Raw genomic sequence first — 21906 nt, 5'->3', positions numbered from 1 at the left:
CAATCACAAACAGACAAACCAGTGTAAAGTGACGAAAGTGAGGTATAGAATGGTTCACACCAGACAGTCCCAATGTTCTTTGACAATGTGGCAGTCCTTCTGGTCTACAAGTAGTCTTTAAACAGCTTTATATACGAGCAGATTCATAGTAGCATTACACTACTACCAGCAAAAGGGATTACTAAAGAGGTATTCAATAAGAATCTCTTTTGTTGAACAACAGACATTTAAACGGTTTTGCGAGAGGAAAGCAAAAGGCCCCATACAAGATCTGGCAATGCCAAGTGCATAAAGTGCATTACAGAAATAATTAGGCGAGGGATTATTTAAAGTTAGAGCCCATGTCCAGCTATAACCTTCAGTTTGGCTAGACCAAGGTAGGAGTTTGACCTTCTGTTGGCAGCCGTCTAACCACTCCAGAACTGAAATGAGAGGAAATGGGTCTCAGGACAGGAAGACAGCAGTTAAACCTGACAGTGTCTAAACTAAGACTAACACTAGCTTGTTGTCATCCATTTGCCCAATAGAGTGTTAATCACTGCCTGTTTCTGCATCACTTTATCACCAGGACAGGAATCAGTGAATCTCCTCAAAGGGTACAGAGACTACAAAAAAACCTGACCAATGTTAACCCTTTCCCAAACAAAAAATGGAGGTGGCTGGAGTAGGGCTTTACATTATAGTCTAGATTCACAGAAATCCAAGGTGCTACCCCATGTTTTTGTTTGAAGGCTCAGCCTGTAAAAATGACAGCTGTACACAGTGTTGTGGTGGGCAGAAAACGACCAGTGAAAAATGAAACTTTTTGCCAACTAGAGGGAACAAAAAAATCATTTGTAGAACCTGAGGACCCAGGAAAAAATTTCACCTGAAACAGGACAAGCCCTTTCCCCACTTGTGCTCAATAGAGCACACCAACTCAAAGTGATAGTCTCACTTCTGTGCAATCCCAAGACACAAACTCCTCAAAATGTGCAAATGTGCCAGGCAAACGTCTGACGAATGTCCCTATCAACGACTTTTCAGTTTGGAGAGTTTTTTCAAAAGTTGCTGGTGACGAGATCGAAGCTTCGTTTTCTCTGCCACAAGCCTTTCCTCGTCACTGATCAAGCGTTGCAAATATTGTGTTGCTTTGCTCAGCACTACTACTTTAGGTGTTTTGGAAGCATGAGCAAGACCAGGTACTTCCTCTCTAAGGGCCAAGAACCGAGAACGCAAATCATTTCTTCTTTTACGTTCCATGTAATTGTGATTTTTTCTTTTCACTAGATCCTCACTGTCTGAACCACCAGATGGTGGAGGGGAGCCAAACTCAAGTGGACTACAGGGTTGTACTGAGGAACAGCTTATTTCTCCAGGCTCTTCTTCCACAGAGGGGGATGGAGAAGGTTGGGGAGAGGTAGGGCTGGGTTCAGGAGGAAGCCGTGCCGCGTAGTTATGTTGCTGTTGGTGGATAGATATGTGGAAGAGCTTTGTGACAGTATCCAGTGGGTCAGCCCGGACTGTGATGGTAACTGGTTGACGGCCATGATAAGACTTCCTCTTTTCCACAGTCACCACATCAATCTCATCCTCCTCTAGAGCAAAAAAAGCAAAAAATGGATTAGTAAATGGAGATGACAGTCTAAAGTCAAAGCCAAGTAAGCAACTTTTACATGCTTGCCTTCCCAAATTTGGATAACTGTCATACATGGATTTGTAGGTTCTCTCGTCGGATTGATCTCGTTTAAGCAGTCTGCATCCTGTTACAAGATTGCTGATAAAAGCTCAACGCAGAGTCTAATGTGTCGGAGCAGATTAAGACTAATACTACATGAAGAATTAGATTTATTACCTCAATTAATTTTATATTAAGCAGATAACTTGCAAACAACTGGGGTTTCTGGTCTACTGATTAATGGGAATAGGTTGCCTTTTTTAAACTAGCAAGCCAAGTTTGCAAAAAAGGTGTTCAGAGCTGGATTAATTACACATTGTATATAAATACTGGGTGTAGTAGGTCTTACCTGAACTTCCCTTTCATGGTTTTATTGCATGTGATTTATACAGTAAACTTTATTGTTACAGCTTGCAAGACAAAACAAGAACTCAGGACTAGACAATGTGTATAAACATGTACGCATGATAAAATGCCTTTGCATCACGCTACACCATGTACTGGGCAAGCAGTGTTGCCAAACAAAGGGCTGGACTGCACAGCAATGAACAAGGGAGTGTTAGAAGTCTAGCAGCATGTGCAAGGAGGCTGTATGAAGGGGTGAGGTGTAGGGGGAAGGGTGTCTGCAGTTTAGTACAAAAGACACTACAAAGGACTGAATTATGTAAATAGGCTCACTTCCCCATTAATAAATCCTAGTCACATGTCTAAGGACTCCAATTGGTTTAATAATCTCCGTTCAAACGCTGGGTCCGTTCTCATTGGCTGGAGATAATGTCTGACCCCTGCCGACTGCAAGCTGTTGCTTTTTGTCTGGCCATGTGGCTGCCTCATTCAGCAGCAAGCATATTGTGTAACTGTTTGTTTGGTGGAGGGGGGCACAGCTACAATTCCCATCCATTGAACCTTACCAAGATCGGCTTCTATGTGCTACAATAAAACATATTCATTGTTACTTTCTTCATATAACCCATTCGTCCTAAGGAATTGGGCATGAAGACCGTTTACACAAAAAAACATTCCCTGAACAAGGCAACTTTACAAAGCAGGCATACACAGGCGACTATTCACAGGAGGAATCGTAAACCTCCAATTGTTATGCAAGCCTTTACAGAGATAAGAATGCAAATCAAATGTAAGAAACCAATCCATTCAGACCAATTAAAAAAAACGTACTTTGCACATTTGCCATACACAGAGCAAGTATCTGGCAAATTATGCAATAGAACAGCTACATACACCTATACCAGTTTCCCCTCCATTCATAACAGAGCAAGTATCTGGCAAATTATGTACTAGAACAGCTACATACGCCTATACCAATTTCCCCTCCATTCATAACAGAGCAAGTATCTGGCAAATGATTTAATAGAACAGCTACATACACCTATACCAGTTCCCCCTCCATTCATAACCGAGCAAGTATCTGGCAAATGATTTAATAGAACAGCAACATACATATGCCTATACTAAATTCCCCTCCATTCATAACTTGTACATGTGATCGCCTACTTCATTGTACATCCCTGGACCTAGGTTACTAAAATCATTTCCTGGGTAAGTAAAGCACAGCAAGGGTCACAAGTAGCTATCTAGAAAGAACATGCTGCTGCCCAAAAATCTTACATCAGTTAAAGCCATATTTGTTCTTCGCAAATCTATATCAGGTGTTAAATACCCATTTAACCGCATAATGGGCACACCAACTATTTTTTCTAGCCCAGGTGAGTTTATTTCCATAGCTGTACACATGGAGATTCTTGCAACAGACCCATGTACTCTAGAGACCAAATCAGTTTGCCATCAAACGCAGGGTAATGAAGCTACTTTACCTGCTCTGCACCTGCTATCAGTACTAGGTGTGTGCAAACTGCAGGTACCAGCTTGTTAGTTAGAAGGAAGTAGCATTTATATTACGTTGCTGCTCCACCCCTGTTATGAACTCTGCTGCTGTATATAACCAAAGACTTCTAAAAAGAAGAAGATTTATAGACACGTGCCGGGGGGGGGGGGGGGGCTAATGCAACCTTTAGACATGCGTTATGGGGAACCCCCTGCACCCTATAGACACGTGCTATATGGGGGGGCACCTGCACCCTATAGACACGTGCTATGAAGGAGAGAAGCCACATGCAGCCTATAGACATGTGCTATTTGGGGGGGGGGGGGGGCACATGCATCGTATAGACATGCTATGGAGGGGGGGCACATGCACCCTATAGACACGTGCTATAGAGGGGGGGAAGCCACATGCAACCTATAGACATGTGCTATAGGGGGGGAGCCACATGCAACCTATAGACATGTGCTATGGGGGGGGGGGAGAAGCCACATGCAACCTATTAAAATGTGCTAGAGGGGGGGCACATGCATCCTATAGACATGTGCTATAGAGGGGGGGAGCCACATGCAACCTACAGACATGTGCTATAGAGGGGGGGAGCCACATGCAACCTACAGACATGTGCTAGAGAGGGAAGCCACATGCAACCTACAGACATGTGCTAGAGAGGGAAGCCACATGCAAACTACAGACATGTGCTAGAGAGGGAAGCCACATGCAAACTACAGACATGTGCTAGAGAGGGCAGCCACATGCAAACTACAGACATGTGCTAGAGAGGGAAGCCACATGCAACCTACAGACATGTGCTAGAGGGGGGCACATGCAACCTATAAACATGTGCTATAGAGGGGGGGAGCCACATGCAACCTACAGACATGTGCTAGAGAGGGAAGTCACATGCAACCTATAAACATGTGTTAGAGGGGGCACATGCATCATATAAACATGTGCTATGGGGGGGGGGGAGCCACATGCAACCTACAGACATGTGCTAGAAAGGGGATCCACATGCAACCTATAGACCTGTGCTGTAGAGGAAGGAGGGGGAAGCCACATGCAACCTACAGACATGTGCTAGAGTGGAGGGCACATGCAACCTGTAGACATGTGCTTGGGGGGGGGGGGGGGTGATAGAGGAGAAACCAAAGCCAACATAAATCTTCTAAACACTTGGTAACACTATACTATATTTACCGGGATACTTTATTACTTTCCAATCAGGATGCAAAAACCTTTCACTCTTATGCGCTGTAGTTAGGTTGCCCTTGTCCGAATTTTCCCACTGGTGTCCATTTTTAGAGTATAATCAGAGCAAAAGTGACAAATATTTGATAGCATGGTGAAGACTGAGAAAAGGGCCATCACCTGCCTAATGACTATGGCAATAAGTGTGACAAAGTAGCCCAGTTTTCATGCAGCGTTAGTGAAGCAGCACAATACAGTCACCATCTACTGAAGATGGACTATCATTGTATGGTCTTACCAGAGTCACTGGTATTCTCCGACCCAGATGAATTGGCAATCTTTTCAGGATGGGCTGTTGGTACAATAACTCCTGGTGTTGTTTGCTCTGCGGGGCCACTCCCAGTCTCTGTTATTTCAGGTTCTGGAACAGTTTTTGTAGTACTAGCCGGCTTTGAATTTCCAGTTGAAATACGTTCATTGATTACTTTTTCCAGGTGTTCACGGGTTGAGAAGCCACTCCACATACAGTCCCTCAAAAGAACTACAGAGCTGAGCTTAGAGAGCTTCACAGGGGACTCCCACCCCAAATCCATGATCTCCGATCCCCAGTCAGCACCACTCCCCCCCAGACATCCTGCATTCGATGGAGAACAACCAGGTACAAGCTCAAACTTCTTCCAGATATCTTCGCTGGGAGCAATGTAGCGATAGAAATCCTCCTTCAGATCCTCGTCGTAGAAATAGTGCGTGCTATAACACCCAAGATCCATTGTCCTACAAAAGCAAAACAGTCTTGTCATTTTTGTGCTGTCATTTGGAGAGACATGTGTTCAGTCAGCCAGGAATATAGACCAAATGTTGGATTTTAAACAAAAGGAGATTGCAGGACAGGCAAGCCTTTTATTTGGAAAAAAGCAGGAGGCAAATATTTACCACCCCTCCTAGCCTATTGGCAAGGTTAGTGTGCTAATGAAGCCTATTGAGCAACAGAGGCAGCTTTTTAGGAAGCCAGCAAACAATGCAACAAGAAAGCAGCTAGAGATGACCTACTCCAGATATACACATGCCCAAGGCTGGAGGCAGGGAACCACCCTGGTAAACAGCTGCCATTCACTTTAATGAACAGGTAAAACTTGAACCAGTTTAGGACTTTGATTAGAGGGGGCGTCAATATTCAGATAATAAGCAACTCAAAAAGAGTGGAACTCTCATCAAGCCTTAAACTGGCCATACACTATAAAATCTGATCTCCTTAACGGGTCAGCATACAATCTCATGGCCTTTAAATCTATCAAAACTTTCTAAATGAGAGGAAAGCATTTAATGGGTATCAAAGCACTGATTGGTGGTAGATCTAAAGGAGATTGTACAGTATGTCCAGTCTTACCTAAACTATTATGAAGGCATTTATATCCAACAGGCAGACTCTTGCACTACACAGCAGATGACAGATCTAAAGCAGATTGTATGGTGTATGGCCAACCTTAGACTTCCTAAAGCTAGAACAGAAGGACAAAGCCTACATTGGATTTATATCCAATCAGGCAGACCCTTGCACTACATAGTGGTTAGCAGAACTAAAGAAGAGATTGTATAGTGCATGTCCAACCTTGGACTTACTAAAGCTAGAATAGAAGGACAAAGCCTACATTGGATTTATATCCAATCAGGCTTGCACTGTATAGTGGATAGCAGATCTAAAGAAGACTGTATAGTGTATGTCCAACCTTAGACTGCCTAAAACTAGAATAGAAAGGTAAATCCTACATTGGATTTATATCAAATCAGGCAAACCCTTGCACTGCATAGCAGATGTAAAGAAGATTGTATAGTGTATGTCCAACCTTAGCCTTCCTAAAACAAGAATAGAAATCCTACATTGGATTTATATCCAATCAGGCAAACCCTTGCACTGTATAATTGATAGCAGATGTAAAGAAGATTGGATAGCAGATCTAAAGAAGATTGCATAGTGTATGTCCAACCTTAGACTTCCTAAGCTAGAATATAAGGACAAAGCCTACATTGGATTTATATCCAAACCAAGCAGACCCTTGCACTACATAGTGGATGGCAGATCTAAAGCAGATTGCACAGTGTATGGTCACCTTACCAGAGGCAGTATGTCCCTACCAGGTATAGACTGGTGACCTGTGACATGGGTCAGTTGCAGCAGCTCTTTTGGTGTAAATACAACAATAGAGGTGGAATAAAAGGACAAGTGTCCCCTGATTTACAATTAGATCCATACTTTAGGAGAGAAGGATAAGAGATGTCACGTTTAGGGGAGCATAGAGCTGTCAAACACAATGAAAGTTCCTTGTATAAACTCTGCAGAGCATGCCTAGCCCAAGCTTACACAAGCAGGTGTCTATGATTACATAAGCCATCTGTCTGCCCTAATAAATAATGAGCCCAGAGATCTCCCATCAGCCCCAGCCCGCACCCCGTGCCCTCTCTTACCCCCGGTGTCCCCGCACGCTCTCTCGGACACGCTGAGTCTGACCCGGTTCATTGTTCCCCCACATTGTTATATGAGCTTGGTTGGCCCCTCCCCTGGTGGGCGTGTCCAGGGAAAGCCGGTTGCACAGTGCACAGACGGCTGTGAGGAGGGCGGAGGCTGGACGGGGCACATTGTTCGGGTAGACTGTTATTGTGTTCGCTGACAGGAAGCTGCTAGACAAAGCTCTGCTCACTGCCTGCCTGGGTTCAGTCCAAAACAAGGCACCGCCACTCTCCTCACACCACTCTCCTCTGCAATGGGCTCCCTTCCTTCTGTGTGCGGACATTCCAGCCACTGGCCCACTTATTGATCACATTGCTGGCTGGGGCAGCAGAAAATCAATGCTCACACTTCTGCACATTCTTTGGCTTTTTCAAAGTGACACTAAAGTCTGCTTTATGTAGAATTCATTTCTAGTATGTATTCCTACCTCAGGAAAGTCCCTTCTATTGCTCTCAGCCTCCTCCAAATCACTTCTTTTTTTTTGCTGCGGCAGTCTGTCTTCCCGTTAGAGCCAGGGTATGAAATCAAAATTCAAGGCGGTCACTAAAATTTTCCAAATCTCAAGTCTTTGCTATGAAAAATTCTACTTTCCTTTTTTTGGTGCAAGCCACACTTTGTCGCTTTTGTTACTGTTTCCTCCACACACTCTGGTAATATTCTGTAAATTTCCTCATTAGTGTTCCCCCTTACATCAGGTGCCCCTACCAGAGTAATTCATAACATTGTGTGCCCCCATCTGACTACCCCCATAAATCAGTTGAGTACCCCCTCGTATCAGATGTCCCCATCAGAGTTCGCCCTTAATTAATGTGTTCCCAACAGAGTGGCACTTTACATCAGGTATTCCAATCAGAGTGCCCACTTACATCAGGTTTCTGCCTAATATCTAGTATCTTCCATCAGTGTGCCCCCTTGCATCATTTGTCCACATTAGGTGCCCCTACCAGAGTAATTCATTACATTGGGAACTCCCATCTGACTATCCCCATAAATCAGTTGCCACCATCAGAGTACCCCCTCATATCAGGTGTTCCCATCAGGGTGAACCCTTAAGTAATGTGTTCCCATCAGGGTGAACCCTTAAGTAATGTGTTCCCATCAGAGTGCCACCTTACATCAGGTATTTCAATCAGAGTGCCCACTTACATCAGGTTTCTGCATCAGAAGGTCTCCTTACATCTGATGTCTCCCATCAATGTGCCTCCTTGCATCATTTGTCCCCATCAGAGTGCCCCATTATATAAGGTTCCCCCATCACAATAACCCCTTATATAGGTTGTCGCTATAAGAGTGCCCCCTTACATCAGGTGTCCCCCTTATATCAGGTGTGCCCATCAGAGTGGTCCCTTACATTAGGTGTCCCCATCAGAGTCACCCTTTACATCAGGTTTCCCCATCAGAGTGACCCTTTAAATCAGGTGTCCCCATCAGAGTGAGCCTTTACATCAGGTGTCCTCATCGCAGTGGCACCTTACATCAGGTATTTCCGTCACATCAGCTGTGCCCATCAGAGTTCTCTTACATCAGGTTTCTGCATCAGAAGGCCCCCTTACATCTGGTGTCTCCCATCAGTGTGCCTCCTTGCATCATTTGTCCCCATTATATAAGTTTTTCCCATCACAGTGATCCCTTACATAGGGTGTCTCCATCAGAGTCCCCCTTTACATTGGGTGTTGCCATCAGAGTGCCCCCTTACATCAGGTGTGCCCATCAGAGTGCCCCTTTACATTAGATGTCCCCATCAGAGTGACCATTTACATCAGGTGTCCCAAACACAGTGCCACCTTACATCAGGTATTCCTGTCAGGGTGCCCCCTTACATCAGGTGTCCCCATCACACCAGGTGTGCCCATCAGAGTTCTCCTTTACATTAGGTGTGCCCTTTAGAGTGCCCCTTTACATCAGTTGTCCCCATCAGAGTGCCCCTTTACATCAGTTGTCCCCATCAGAGTGCCCCTTTACATCAGGTGTCCCCATCAGAGTACCCCCTTAACATATGTGCCCATCAGTGTACCCCTTAACATAATATGTGCCCCCTTAACATAAAATGTCCCCATCAGATGTCCCCTTAACGTAAAATGTGCCCATCAGCATGCCCCTTATTATATGTTAAGGTGCACATGGATGGGCATATTTTATGTTAGGGGCATGCTAATGGAAACATTTTATGTTAAGGGGCATGCTAATGGGCACATTTTGTTTTGCCCATCAGATTGCCCCCTTAACATAAAATGTCACTATCAGATTTCCCCTCAACATAAAATGTGCCCATCAGCATGGCCCCTATTATATGTTAAGGTTCACACTGATGGGCACATTTTATGTTAAGGGGCATTCTGATGGGAACATTTTGTTGTGCCCATCAGAGTGCCCCTTAACATAAAATGTGCACATCAGAGTGCCCCCTAACAGTGCCTCGCACGCAAAGTCATTGGTTGCTGGGACACCTGCGGTCTAAGCAACCAGTGACTGTAGATCGGCAGGGATGTGAACTTTAGACTGGCGTGCTGATGGTCCGGACAGGAGCATCGCTTGGTCTGTGTTCGGACCGTGGTCCACCATTTAATAATGGCTGTGTTAGAGGGTGACTACATTCATTCTCCATGGCCCCACTATAAGTAGGAACGTAGCCACCTTCACTCTCTTAGACTATGGAATATGGGATGTGTAGTGTGCAAAGGGCAGCGCACATGATCACAGCTAGCATTCACTGCTTGATCCAAACAGATGTAATGGAGGGGGAAAAAGGAGAGGTTTGGGAGAATGAAAGACACTACAAAAATTGAATGAAAAGTCGATTACAGGACCATTAAAGTTGAATTTAAGGACAAACTTATCTTTATTCTTCAAAAATAATCCATATACATCCACTACATAAAGTAGGCTAAACCTAACTAATCTTAAAAATACTCTCCTCCCCCTCTGCTGACTAACCTGTGTAAAGCTAGATGGATTAAATCTCAGCCGGTTCAGCAGGGACCGGCTGAGATTTGATTCATCTATGGGCAGGCTGGGTGCACTTTGTCTTTCCATCAATTGACATCAGTACAACCAGCCTGTTTAATTTTTTTCATGTGATCACTTCCAGTGGTGCCCCCACCTGCAGAATACAATATCGCAGCAGGAGGGATCATCAACGCTGACTGTGTTGATGGGGGAGTCAAGCAATTTTCCAGTGATTGGTGGTGCTCGGTAATTCCATCGGCAAACCAATGCACCCCCCCCCCCAACGTACGGTCGGTCGGTCGGCAGGCAGGCAAGCAACACACCCCCCCCCCCCGATGGTCTGCCTCCTTATCTCCTCCTTCCACCTGTCCGAGCCAGGGAGTGCTGGGTGGCTGAGCCGCCGTGCTTCTCCTCCAGCCGTGTGTCTTCTCCCTCTTCCTGGCCACCAGCCAGTAAGATTGCTTCTCCTTTTGGGCAATCGGGAAAAGGGTCTCACAACCCTCTTCCTGATTGGCTGGGAGGAGAGTCAGTGTGACAATAGCGAATATTTATTCGCTATTGCCATACAACTGGGTGAGCTCAGGGCGCAGTGCTCCCCGAGTCCACCCTTTTTTGAAGCCTATTAGAGCCTCTGGCTCTAATCACGTGCTTAAAAAAAAATCCCCTATTGGAATCCATGTGCCCTGCATGTAGATTAGGGGGCCGGACGCATGGATGGGGGAGGCGCCCCTGCGCCCCCAATGGATGGGCCGTCACTGTGTGCACTGTATGCAGTTGAGGCGTGGTGGTTTTGGTTTTTGAGGGTTAAAGCAGGCAACATACCACTTCCTTACTGCTTTTCAAGCACCCTCTGAAAAGTGATTTACCACATATCTCTTTTCGGGGGGGGGGGGGGGGGGCGGCAGTATAGCCACATGTGTGTGCCAGCCCTTAGTGTCTACTTTAAAGCAGAAGTAAACCTATTAAATTAAATTTCAATAAACAGTTACATTAGTTACATTCCCGGAATGTGACGGGTATGTAACTGTCACATTTGTTGTGTTCACAATCAAAATGTCAAACCATCCAATGGCTGGTGTCATAACTGATCACACGTGCAGCATCATGGCAGTTGAAGATTAAACAGAGGCCAAGATGGCCGCTTCCTGAAAACAATAGGAGGGTGTCATTCCACTTTAAATGTCTTTTGCTTTGTGTCTCACAATGTCTACAAAATCAGTAATCTAAAATATTTTTTGTTCCAGTTTGGAATACCATGATGGAATGTTAGTTCCAAGTGGTCCTCATTGTAGATGGTGACCAGCTTTGAGATATCACTTCAGCGTTCTTTTCCAATAGGATGCATTGTGGAATGCACTGCTTTTTTTTTTTTTTTGCATTTGCTGACAACACACATCAACATCAGTGGACATGCACCTTTTTTGGTAGTACATCATAATGCACATCAGTCCCCATTCACAACTGACCATTTTTTGTGCATTTTTGTTTATTTCCCTACACACAACAATGCTCAACCTGAAAAATCCAACTCTTTTCTATTGTAGCTGTTCACATCTTTATGCTCAGTCTCATGAAGCTTGAAAAATTACATTAGCCTTTTTTTTGGAGCTGTGTCACATATTTTTTGGCCCTATAGAGCCCTGGTGCCCAACCTGTGGTCTGAGGGCGGCATAAGGCCCTTTGGTATATGATGTGCGGCCCTCAAACTTCAGCAATCTGTATTGGAAGCAGGGCCGGTGCTAGACTATTTTACGCCCTAGGCAAGACCAGCTACTTGCGCCCCCACCTAAAAAAAAAAAAAAAAAAAGGTAGGGGTTAAAAACTTCTCTATGTCATACCCAGTGACCCTGATCTGATGGTTCCTCCATGTTATGCTGTCGTACCCAGTGACCCCCATATTCCTCCATGTCACACCTGGGGACCCTGATGTTTTTCCATGTCACATTCTGGGACCCCAATATTCCTTCATGTCTTGCTGTCGTACCCACTGACCCCGATGTTCCTCCATGTCATAACCAGGGAACCCCGTGTTCCTCCATGTCATGCTGTCATACCCAGTGACCCCAATGTTCCTATATGTCACACCAGGGGTCCCTGATGTTCCTCCATGTCATACCCGGAGACCCTGATATTCCTCCATGTCACACCTGGGGACCTCAATCCCCCATGGCACACCCAGGAACCCCAATTCCTCATGGCACACCTGGTGACCCTGAATCCCTATTACACCCGGTGACCCCTATCCCCCATGTCACACCTGGTGACTCCGATTCCCCATGACACACCTGGTGCCCCCCGATTCCCTTTCACACCAGGGATCCTCCATGTCACACCCAGGGACCCCGATCCCCTGTTGGCCCACGCTCTGTCCTCCTTCACTGTGATTCCTTTTCCTAGGACACTCCTTTCCTGGACCACAGTGCTCACCACAGCTCCAGCCGAAGAGGATAATCATGCAGGCAGCACTCAGGTGGGCTCCCTTCCTGCGTCTTGGGGCCCCCCCAACATTGGTGGAAAGCCAAGGCTTGGTAGTTCCGCCACTGCCCCAGACACCTAGCATCTTCCTCTGTCCCTTCTTCCTCCCCCACTGCTGCCCCTCCCCTCAGCTCACAGGGATCATTAATAAAGGAGAGTGCCGACTTGTGGCTGCGCCCCTAGGTGGCAATGCGCCCTAGGCGGCTGCCTAGTTTGCCTAGTGGAAGCACCAGCCCTGATTGGAAGCATTGATTAGGGTAATACCATTGACCTCTAGCCTCATGTAACATGTTCCCAGTTTTGTATTTTCCTTTTTTCTTCTGCACCATATCTCCAGCCAAAAATTGAACATGTCCTAATGCTCTGGCCCTCATTTTCTCTATTAGGTCTGCAGTTTCCGACAGTCCTCTCAAACATTGCATATACTAAACATTATGTGCGGCCCTTTGGTGATAACAGCGGCCAAATTTGAGGCCCCATTTAGCTCATAAGTTGACAACCACTGTTATAGACTTCAATAGGGTGCCTGTAAATGCCTAAAACATGCATGCTTTTGCACCTAAATAACTGTTGTTTTCTGCTCTCCTTCTCTCAGGGCCACACAGAACCCAACTAAGGAAAATACAGAGAAGCAAAACCTTGGTATGCTGGATGTAGAGGCATTTATCTGTAAGGTGTGGGCACACCCAAATCTTTACCACTTTACTCTTTACAAGCAGAATAGTGTCCATCAAGAGCACCAAGAGCAGCAGATAACCCAGGTAGATGACTACATACAGTATGATGTCGCACATAACAATGCTTTCTATTCCCCAAAAAAAAAAAAATGCCTACACTTACGTACATGTGCAAAAAGCACTTCAAAATTCAGATCTGCACATATGAAAAAACACTTTATAATCAGTTCAAGTATGAATGGGGGCTAAGTGGAATGTTGTGATTCCTCTATAAGGCTGGGTTCACACTGATGCGAATTGGATGTGTTTTCTCCGCATCCAATTTGCATGACAGGAGAGTGTGACCGGCATTCAATGGAGCCAGTTCACACATCTCCGGGGGGCGGCCACGGGGCACATTGCACAGGAGTTCTGTGTGTCTTTGGCTCAGTTTCAGGTCTGAATCCAGGCAAAAATTTGGGCCTGGATTTGGAGAACAGGGATGCACCAGATCCCTGCTGTGAGCCGCGTCCACACACAGTGTGAACCTGGCCTCAGCTTTGCCACGTCTTAGGCCCCTTTCACACATAAGGTCCGTTTGTCCGTTTTTCATCCATCCGTTGACGGATGAAAAACGGACATCAATGCAACTCTATGTAAAAAAAAACGGATGACAACGGATGATCATCCGTTTTCATCCGCTTCTGTCAATGTCCGTTTTTGGGAACGGATGAATGCCCTATTTTTCATCCGTCAAAAAAACGGATCGGACGAAAAACGGATGTAAACGGACAAACGGTCAGTTTTTCATCAGTTTTTGCATTGGTAGTGGATGTAAAAAAAAAACGGATGAAAAATCGGATGAAAAACTGATACATTTTGACGTGACTGAACTGATGAACTGAACAGACCATATGTGTGAAAGGGGCCTTAGAGTAAAGCACACATTATTACAAATCAATAGTGTGAACCTAGCCTTAGAAACTTATTTTAGAAAGTGTAAGCTTTGTCGTTGCTATTGCTAATCTACTGTAAAAACACTTCTTCCCGGGCTGTCTCTTGGTTGGGTGTTCTGTGACTCAGAGGAAGAGTACAGCAAGTGGCGCTGGACTGGGGTCACAACCCCTGTTATAGGTCAGGGACTTTGAAAGTATGAAAGCCAGAAGGTCAAAATGACAGCCAGACAATTTGAATTTTACAAGGGGATCAGCAATGGCAGTACCAATATTTCTAGCATGACAGGTTACCTTTATAATGGAGATTGCAACTGTCTGATTTACTAGCTAAGGCTGGCCATACACTAGCAGGTTTTAAAGCAGATGTGCATACAAAAATTTGCATGAAAATTCTCATTACATTCAATGACTTAAAGCGGAACTTCACTCTAAAGGGGAACTTCAGCTATATCCCCCCCCCCCACCCCCATCTCTAACAGGTTTAGGCATTTTTCTGGGGAGCTGGAGAGTGGATATCTAGTTTTGGTAGGTACCCCCTACCACTTCCAGTCATATCGCTTAGGTCATTCCACCGGATGTTTGGGCCCCCCCCCACCCCTAATTTCTTTGGACACTTTGCAGTTCCCAGAGGGTGGGGGGACCATTCACAGCATGGCTCACACATGCATAGCGCAAAGCTGTCTGTGAAGCATTAAGGCTTCCCACACTCAACATGTTGGTATCAGGGACCCGAAGACTGATGAAGAACCAGCCTGGGTGTGGACGGCGCTGGATCCTTGAACTGGTAAGTGTCCGTTTATTAAAAGTTAGTAGCTACAGTAGTTTTTGCAAACAGGCTGAAGTTCCTCTTTAACTCTCTACCATCAGCCCTATAGTCTGAAGATGGCTACAGTGCGGCTCTCCAGTTCTGGCAGGGCATGCATGGACATCCCCCCATAGCCACACATCAGGCGTGCTCTGTGACCGCTGTGTCCTTTGGACATAGCTGATCACAAATTGTGGTCCTTTACCATGTGATCAGCTGTGTCCAATCATAACTGGTCACATGCAAACAGACTTACCAGTTATCGGCAGTCCTTTCCTCACACACTGTCTCTGTGGGTGGAAAGGAAAGCCAATAACCAGCAAGGCTGGGCCCTGGTTCACACTGATGTGATGAGGGAAACAAACTAGGGTTGCCACCTCATCCCTTTAAACACGAGCACATAATAATTACACAGGTTCTGTGGCTAAATAAAGTGGTAATTAACTGCCTTATTTGTATTAAATTAGTCTCAGAACCGGTGTAATTCATATATGTTCGGGTTTAAAGGGATGAGGTGGCAACCCTACCAGAAACAGATCGCAAAATGCAGTGCGATTGCCAGAATCACATTACATGTATGTGAACACCCATGTGATGCGGTCTAGGTGCGGGGGAAAAAAAAGGGTCCTGCACCATTTTGATGCAATGTGATTTGAGCCATACAAAATGCACAGATATTGCATGTGATGTGCCCAGGAATGTGGTATTTTGCACGCACCAATGTGAACCTAGGCTCACAGTAAACTGTTTACACTGATAATCAGGACACTGATCATCAGTGCCCTGATTATGGGTGCAGCCCCATCAGTGCAGTTTATCAGTGACTCATCAGTGTACATCAGTAAAGAAGAAAATTTACTTATTTGCAAAATGTTATAACAGAAGCATTTTCTTTTTATAAATTCACTGTTTTTTCATTTGTTTAGTAAAAAATAAAAACCCCAGTGTTCATAAAATGCCACCAAAGCTCTATCTGTCTGAAAAAAATTATAAAAATGTCATATGGGTACATGACCGCGCAATTGTCGTTTAAAGTGTGACAGCGCTAAAAAGCTGGAAATTGGCCTGGGCAGGAAGTGCCCAGTTAATGGTGGTTAACCACTTGCTGTCCGCCAAGTACATATACTGCGGCGGTTAGCCCCCCTGGGCAAAGTGACGTATCGGTGCGTCACTCGCCCGCGAGCCAATAGAGGGCGAGCGCGCGCCGCAGGAGGCGCACTCCCGCCCCTGCTCATTCACTGCCATCCCCCTCCCCGCGCGAGTGACCGGCGGCTCCAATGTCCGCCACTCGCAATCTCCCGCTGAAGAGGGAGACAGGCAGGCGGCTAATGTAAACAAAGCCGCCTGTCATTCTCCCTGGTATAACAGCAGAGATCATACAAACCTACTATGTAGGATCGTATGTCTCTGTGGTTACATCAAAAGCCACGCCCCTTGACAGTTAGAAGCATGCCCTTAGGGACACACTTAACCCCTGGATCTCTAATAAAGTTAACCCCTTCCCTGCCTGTGTCATTTTTACAGTAACAGTGCATATATATAGCACTGATTACTGTAGTAATGTCACTGGTACCCCCAAAAATGTCAGTCAAGGGTCCGATCTGTCTGCCACAAAGTCGCAGTCCCGCAAAAAAAATCGCAGTTCGCCGCCATTACTAGTTAAAGAAAAAAACAATAAAAATGACATAAATCTTTCCCGTAGTTAGTAAACGCAATAACTTTTGCGCAAACCAATCAAAATACGCTTATTGCGATTTTTTTTACCAAAAATATGTAGCAAAAATCAAATTGGCCTAAAATGTTAAAACATTTTGATTTTTACATTTTTTTGGGGGGGAATTTCATATAAAAAATGTGAAAAATATTTTTTAAAATTGTCGCTCTTTTTTTGTTTATAGAGCAAAAAGTAAAAATCGCACAAGTGATCAAATACCACCAAAAGTAAGCTCTGTTTGTGGGAAAAAAAAGGACGTCAATTTCATTTGGATCCAGCATTGCACAACCGCGCAATTGTCCGTTAAAATCACGCAGCGCCGAATCGCAAAATAGGCCCTGGTCTTTGAGCAGCCAAATCCTCCGGGGCTTAAGTGGTTAATAAATGTCTTTCAAAAGTACTTTAAAATGTAAGTTTCTTTTAACATTTGATTTTGTAATAACTTTCACTGTTAGAGATCTGTTAATCTGAGAAAAATCTCATCATTTCAGCAAAAAAACAAAGGTGGATTTGATACTACCAATTAAAGAATCGAACAAATGTTCTTAAAGTAAAACGTATCTAACAAAATACTACTAGTGTACAGTATGGCCAGCTTTGGCAGTGAAGTATCTGATAAGCATCAATGTGAATGCATTGCTACTAGCATGCAGCTTCTAAGACAATGGGCAGCTTCCAGCAGTCAGCAATTTAGCCTAATAGCTAATTCCCTTTTAAGAAATCGGAAACAGAACAGCAGCTGTGGGATTTTCAGAACACCAAGCACTAGGCTAGGGGTAACAGCTGTTGCATTAGGCTTGTGACAGGTTCACTTTAAAGTCTAAAAAAGCATGACATCATTGAAAACTATATAAAAGGCAGATTTTGCATCTACGATGTCTGACACTTGTAGAACTGAGACAATGTTCATGTATTAAAATTTGACAGTTCTGGTCTTAAAAAAGCAAATTTATGACATCATTTCCCAAGTGGTTCACACAAATCAGCACTTCACAGGTATATATTTGTGTATCTTATGAATATGTCAAAGATTTGTCCTACAGAACAGTGGCTATAGACTGAACAATTTTATATACAATCATATTGCTGATCAATTTACTGTCTGGGAGAAAAACACGATCGTACAATTGAAAAAGATTGTTCAATGCACCTTATGTGTAACGATCGTAGCGATCTATCTATTTTCTTACGATTGGATTTTCTGTTTTAACTGCTCAAATTTGATGAAATCGGTTGATTTTCCACAAAATTGATCAATGACCATGTATGTGTCTTTTTGGATCATTAATAGATACGATCACATTGTCCGATTCTGTGAAGAGTCTTTTGATCAGATTGTTACGTATATGGTCACCTGGTAAGTCTTCTCTTTCATTGTTCTGTAAACTCTTTGTTAGGGTTTCATTCTCGGCAGCCCCCATCACACACAGTTGCATTTGCGTCCTATGCATCCTTTTCATTCTAAATATATGTAATCCATGCTAATGCATTGTGAGTGACAGATTATGAGATGGGGTAAATGCTTTATTAAGGTGTCTAAGAAAAACAGATTTATTGGCTAGGCAATGTACCAAAGCTGTCCTTGGATGAATAGGGGAGATTCCTGTGGAAGATCAAGACAGCTGGTTAATCCCATCCCCCCACACTCCCAGATGATCCCCCCTTTGCATTCATCCTACTATACAACAAAGAGGTAATGTCCCTTTTCACATAAAATCCTGGAATGACCCTTGGGGTGTAAAGCGGGGGAGGGAGGGAGGTACTTTTCACTTACATTGGAACATTTGCATGGATTGTTACTAATTGTTTCATGAAGTGCCACCCACTGCTAACTAGAATGCCTGATTCCAACCAAATATCAGAGAATGCGGCAATTTAACATCACGTAAGAGAAAAAAAAAAATATTATATATAGAAAAAGCTGATTTTTAGCATAGTGGAACTACATATATATTTTATTTTAATCTGATTTTATTTTTTTAAAAATTTTCCCGTAGTCATACAAAAACAGGAAATGTCAAACAAGACATAAAGACAAATACAGTCAGATACAGCTCATTAACATTCAGCAGTGGGCAGGGAAAGATTAAGGAATTTCGTATTTTAAATTGTGTTGTTACTTTATAGCATCATATTTAGTCATTTAGGTAAAAAATTTTAAACAGATTATACAAAAATAAAATATTATTATTATTATTTCAGGTACTTATATAGCGCTGTCAATTTACGCAGCGCTTTTACATATACTTTACACATTCACATCAGTCCCTGCCCTCAAGGAGCATAATATAAATGTGAACTATAAACAGGGCTTTGGGACAGAATTTTAGAATTTTATATTACTGGTGTTGAAGCGTAGCTAGTAAAAAAAAAAAGAAAAAAAAAAAAGCGATTTAACATTTGGGAAAATGCTGGCTAATCAGTTCATTTTCATGTATGCGCAGTGGTTGGCAAACCATTACAAGAGGTGTTTTTGTTTCCTATTGAACTGTTTGCCTTTGGTTGTTTTAACTTTTGTTTGCCAGTCGGTGGCTAGAAGCTAGACAGGCTCATTTGGTTCATTTGAAAGACTTTTACATTTACATTAGAAGTAAATTCACATCTAGATGCAAGTGTAAATTATAGTGTGCATTTCATTTGCACTTTATTTTTTAACTTTAATTCTATTTTTATCCTCATGTACTTAGATTCACAGTTTACAAACCAGTCTTTTCAACCTAAGAGGGAGCAGAATATTTTCTACAGACTATTGCACAGCAGCAACAACAAACATACAAATTAACAGAGGATGAGGACAATACTTTGGGTGGACTAGAAGCAGAAAAAGTAAAAAAAAAAAAAAATGTAATGAGGTGGGCAAGAACATATTACAGCACTCACAATGAAAGGCAACACATAATTGTTTTTGACCATTTTATTTCTATTTTTAGCCCCTTTCACTTTTTCTCATTTTAATAAAATGGCTCTTTAGCCCTCGTTCACATTGAACGCGGCTTTGAAATCGCACGACTTCTTCTGAACTCACACAGTTTCAGAGCTGCATTTCAGTTCGACTTCAGAGGTGATTTGAAAGACATCTGTGCGGGTTCATGCACAGATGTCTATTGAAGTCGACCCCGAAGTCGCCAAAAGTAGTGCAGGAACTACTTTTGTGAATCGGTGTGGGGCCGCAAAGTCAGCGTCATACCAGTTGGGATGGTGCCATTTCCGGCAATAGGCTGCGATTTGACCTGTCATATCACGCTGATATGAACGAGGGCATTCCAGGTGCATTTTTGCATTCACATTTACACATTTTTCTTAAGCAGCTGACACATTTTCAATGCAGTCACTGTCTAGTGCGCATTTTTCCTCTCTCTTTTTTATTTTTTTATTTTGTCACTTTAAAAATCTTTATTTTCATTAGAACAATGTGAATTCCAGTTTACATACATTTTGGCGCAGCAGGTTGTACTTTTTGTTGAAAGCACTGGAACTTACCACCCTGGTGTAAACTAGGGCCATTCGAATACATGGCAAACACTGTGTATGCAGTCTGCATGCGGTTTAAAAATGCATAGGAAAGCAGCCATTACTGTGCGTTGTCACCAAGCATAAGCTGAGGTTCATTGCAAAGCCATGCATTCTGAATAACACCCCAACGCATCTTGCCAGTACACCTCAATGTCTGCTGCGTTTAGAGAAAAAGTTACCACAATGCGTGTTAACGCAGAAACTAAAATCTTTGTTTTACAAACATTTATTTGAAAGAAACATTTAGGGCCCATTCACATCAACAGTCAGAGTCAGAAGGCAGTTGCTGGTGTGCAATATGATGACAGCAGTTCTGATGTGCTGTAGATCAAGCATCGTATGGTTTATTGTTTTTTGTGGAAACTTTACTGAAATGTCAGAAAATGACATTTCATTAGGGCTGTGTTCACATATGTGCGGCCATGATTCCCAGCATGGTGTCCGGTGCGTTCCTGTTCACCGGTTCAGGTGCGAACCAGGTCAGAATTTTTGCCCGAATTGGCACCTAAACCAGACCCAAACACGCACAGTCCCCTTTGTAATACGATGGCAGCTGCCCCAGACCTGTGTGAATTAACTCCATTGAGAGCCGGTCACACTCGCATTTCATGAGGATTGAATGCGAGAAAATCTGCATCCAATTCGCACATACGTGAACCGGACCTAAAGTGGTTCTGAAGGCTCAAAGTTTTTTACTTTCATGCATTTTATGCCTAAGAGTAAAAAGCCTTCCCTGTGCTGCAGCCCCCTTTAATACTTACCTGAGATCCATCACAATCCATCGATGTGCATGAGAGCCTCAGCTTTCCGGGGACTCAACTTCCCCATTGGCTAAGACAGCCAGTGAGCCAATGAGAAAAGAGAGGGGGGGGCCGAGCTGTGAGAATGGACACGCAGAGCAGTGGCTCAGGAGCAAGCCTGTTTTGGCTCCCCGTAGCAAGCTGTTTGCTCTGGGGGCACTCAGCAGGAGAAAAGGGCCAGAAGCAGGGGACCCAAGAAGAGGAGGTTTAGGGCTGCTCTGTGCAAAACTAACTATACATAGTAGGTAAGTATGACATGACATGTTTGTTACTTAAAAAAATAAAAATGCCTTTAATATCAGTTTAAGTGCAATTGGCCTTTGTGCGGTGCGGTGCGATGCAGTGGATTGCATCGTATCGCGCTAAAAAAACATACTTTATTTTCAGCCCACACCACTGCAGCAGTGTTAACTAGCCTGATAGGAAACATGGCTTTTTTGCCTTGTCTTTCATTGGAAATGTGCTGGGCAGCCTTGCTGCATGCACCTATTATGAACAGGCCTTTAAGTATGCTTGAAGTACAACTAAAGGTTCTTGTATGACTGTCTAAATAAGTACTAAATCCATTGCTATGTGATGCACCTAAACAAGAAAATTATTTTACCTTCCCATACTAACCTTCCCAGACTAAGGCAAATCCTCTTTCATTTGTGTCTCACATGCTCTCCTTCTCAGACACTGTAGCACACAGTGGGAGGTTTCAGCAACAGAGGCTGTGCTGTCAATCCAGAAAGCAGTGGGCAGGACTAGGTCTAGGTAGGTGCAGATTACAAGCTACAAGCTTGTGAAGTAGCAATGCCAATGCTGATAACCAGGCCCCTGCCACATCTTCTCATCCCTCTCTGTA

General features: G+C 43.9%; 1 protein-coding gene across 1 annotated transcript; it reads right to left on the bottom strand.

Annotated features, from left to right (window-relative positions):
• Positions 1-617: 617 nt before the first annotated feature.
• On the bottom strand, positions 618-7240 carry MYCL (MYCL proto-oncogene, bHLH transcription factor). Its single transcript, XM_082247117.1, has 3 exons — positions 7152-7240; positions 4987-5462; positions 618-1577 (listed from the first exon to the last, which is right to left on the bottom strand). Exons 1-3 carry the CDS (start codon positions 7214-7216, stop codon positions 1012-1014), a joined length of 1107 nt encoding a protein of 368 aa, XP_082103243.1. The 5' UTR covers positions 7217-7240; the 3' UTR covers positions 618-1011.
• Between the last annotated feature and the right edge of the window lie 14666 nt (positions 7241-21906).

The sequence above is a fragment of the Pelophylax lessonae genome, assembly GCF_965119305.1.
Source record: "Pelophylax lessonae genome assembly, chromosome: 2".
Classification (NCBI taxonomy): domain Eukaryota; kingdom Metazoa; phylum Chordata; class Amphibia; order Anura; family Ranidae; genus Pelophylax; species Pelophylax lessonae.
This window is presented reverse-complemented; position numbering and strand designations above follow the sequence as displayed.

Excerpts from the sequence above, each read along its gene's own strand:
- MYCL (XM_082247117.1), bottom strand. The coding sequence starts at position 7,216 with ATGTGGGGGAACAATGAACCGGGTCAGACTCAGCGTGTCCGAGAGAGC. Across the intron at positions 5,463-7,151 it reads AGCGTGCGGGGACACCGGGG|GACAATGGATCTTGGGTGTT; the intron begins GTAAGAGAGGGC and ends TTGCTTTTGTAG. Across the intron at positions 1,578-4,986 it reads GGAGAATACCAGTGACTCTG|AGGAGGATGAGATTGATGTG; the intron begins GTAAGACCATAC and ends TTTTTGCTCTAG.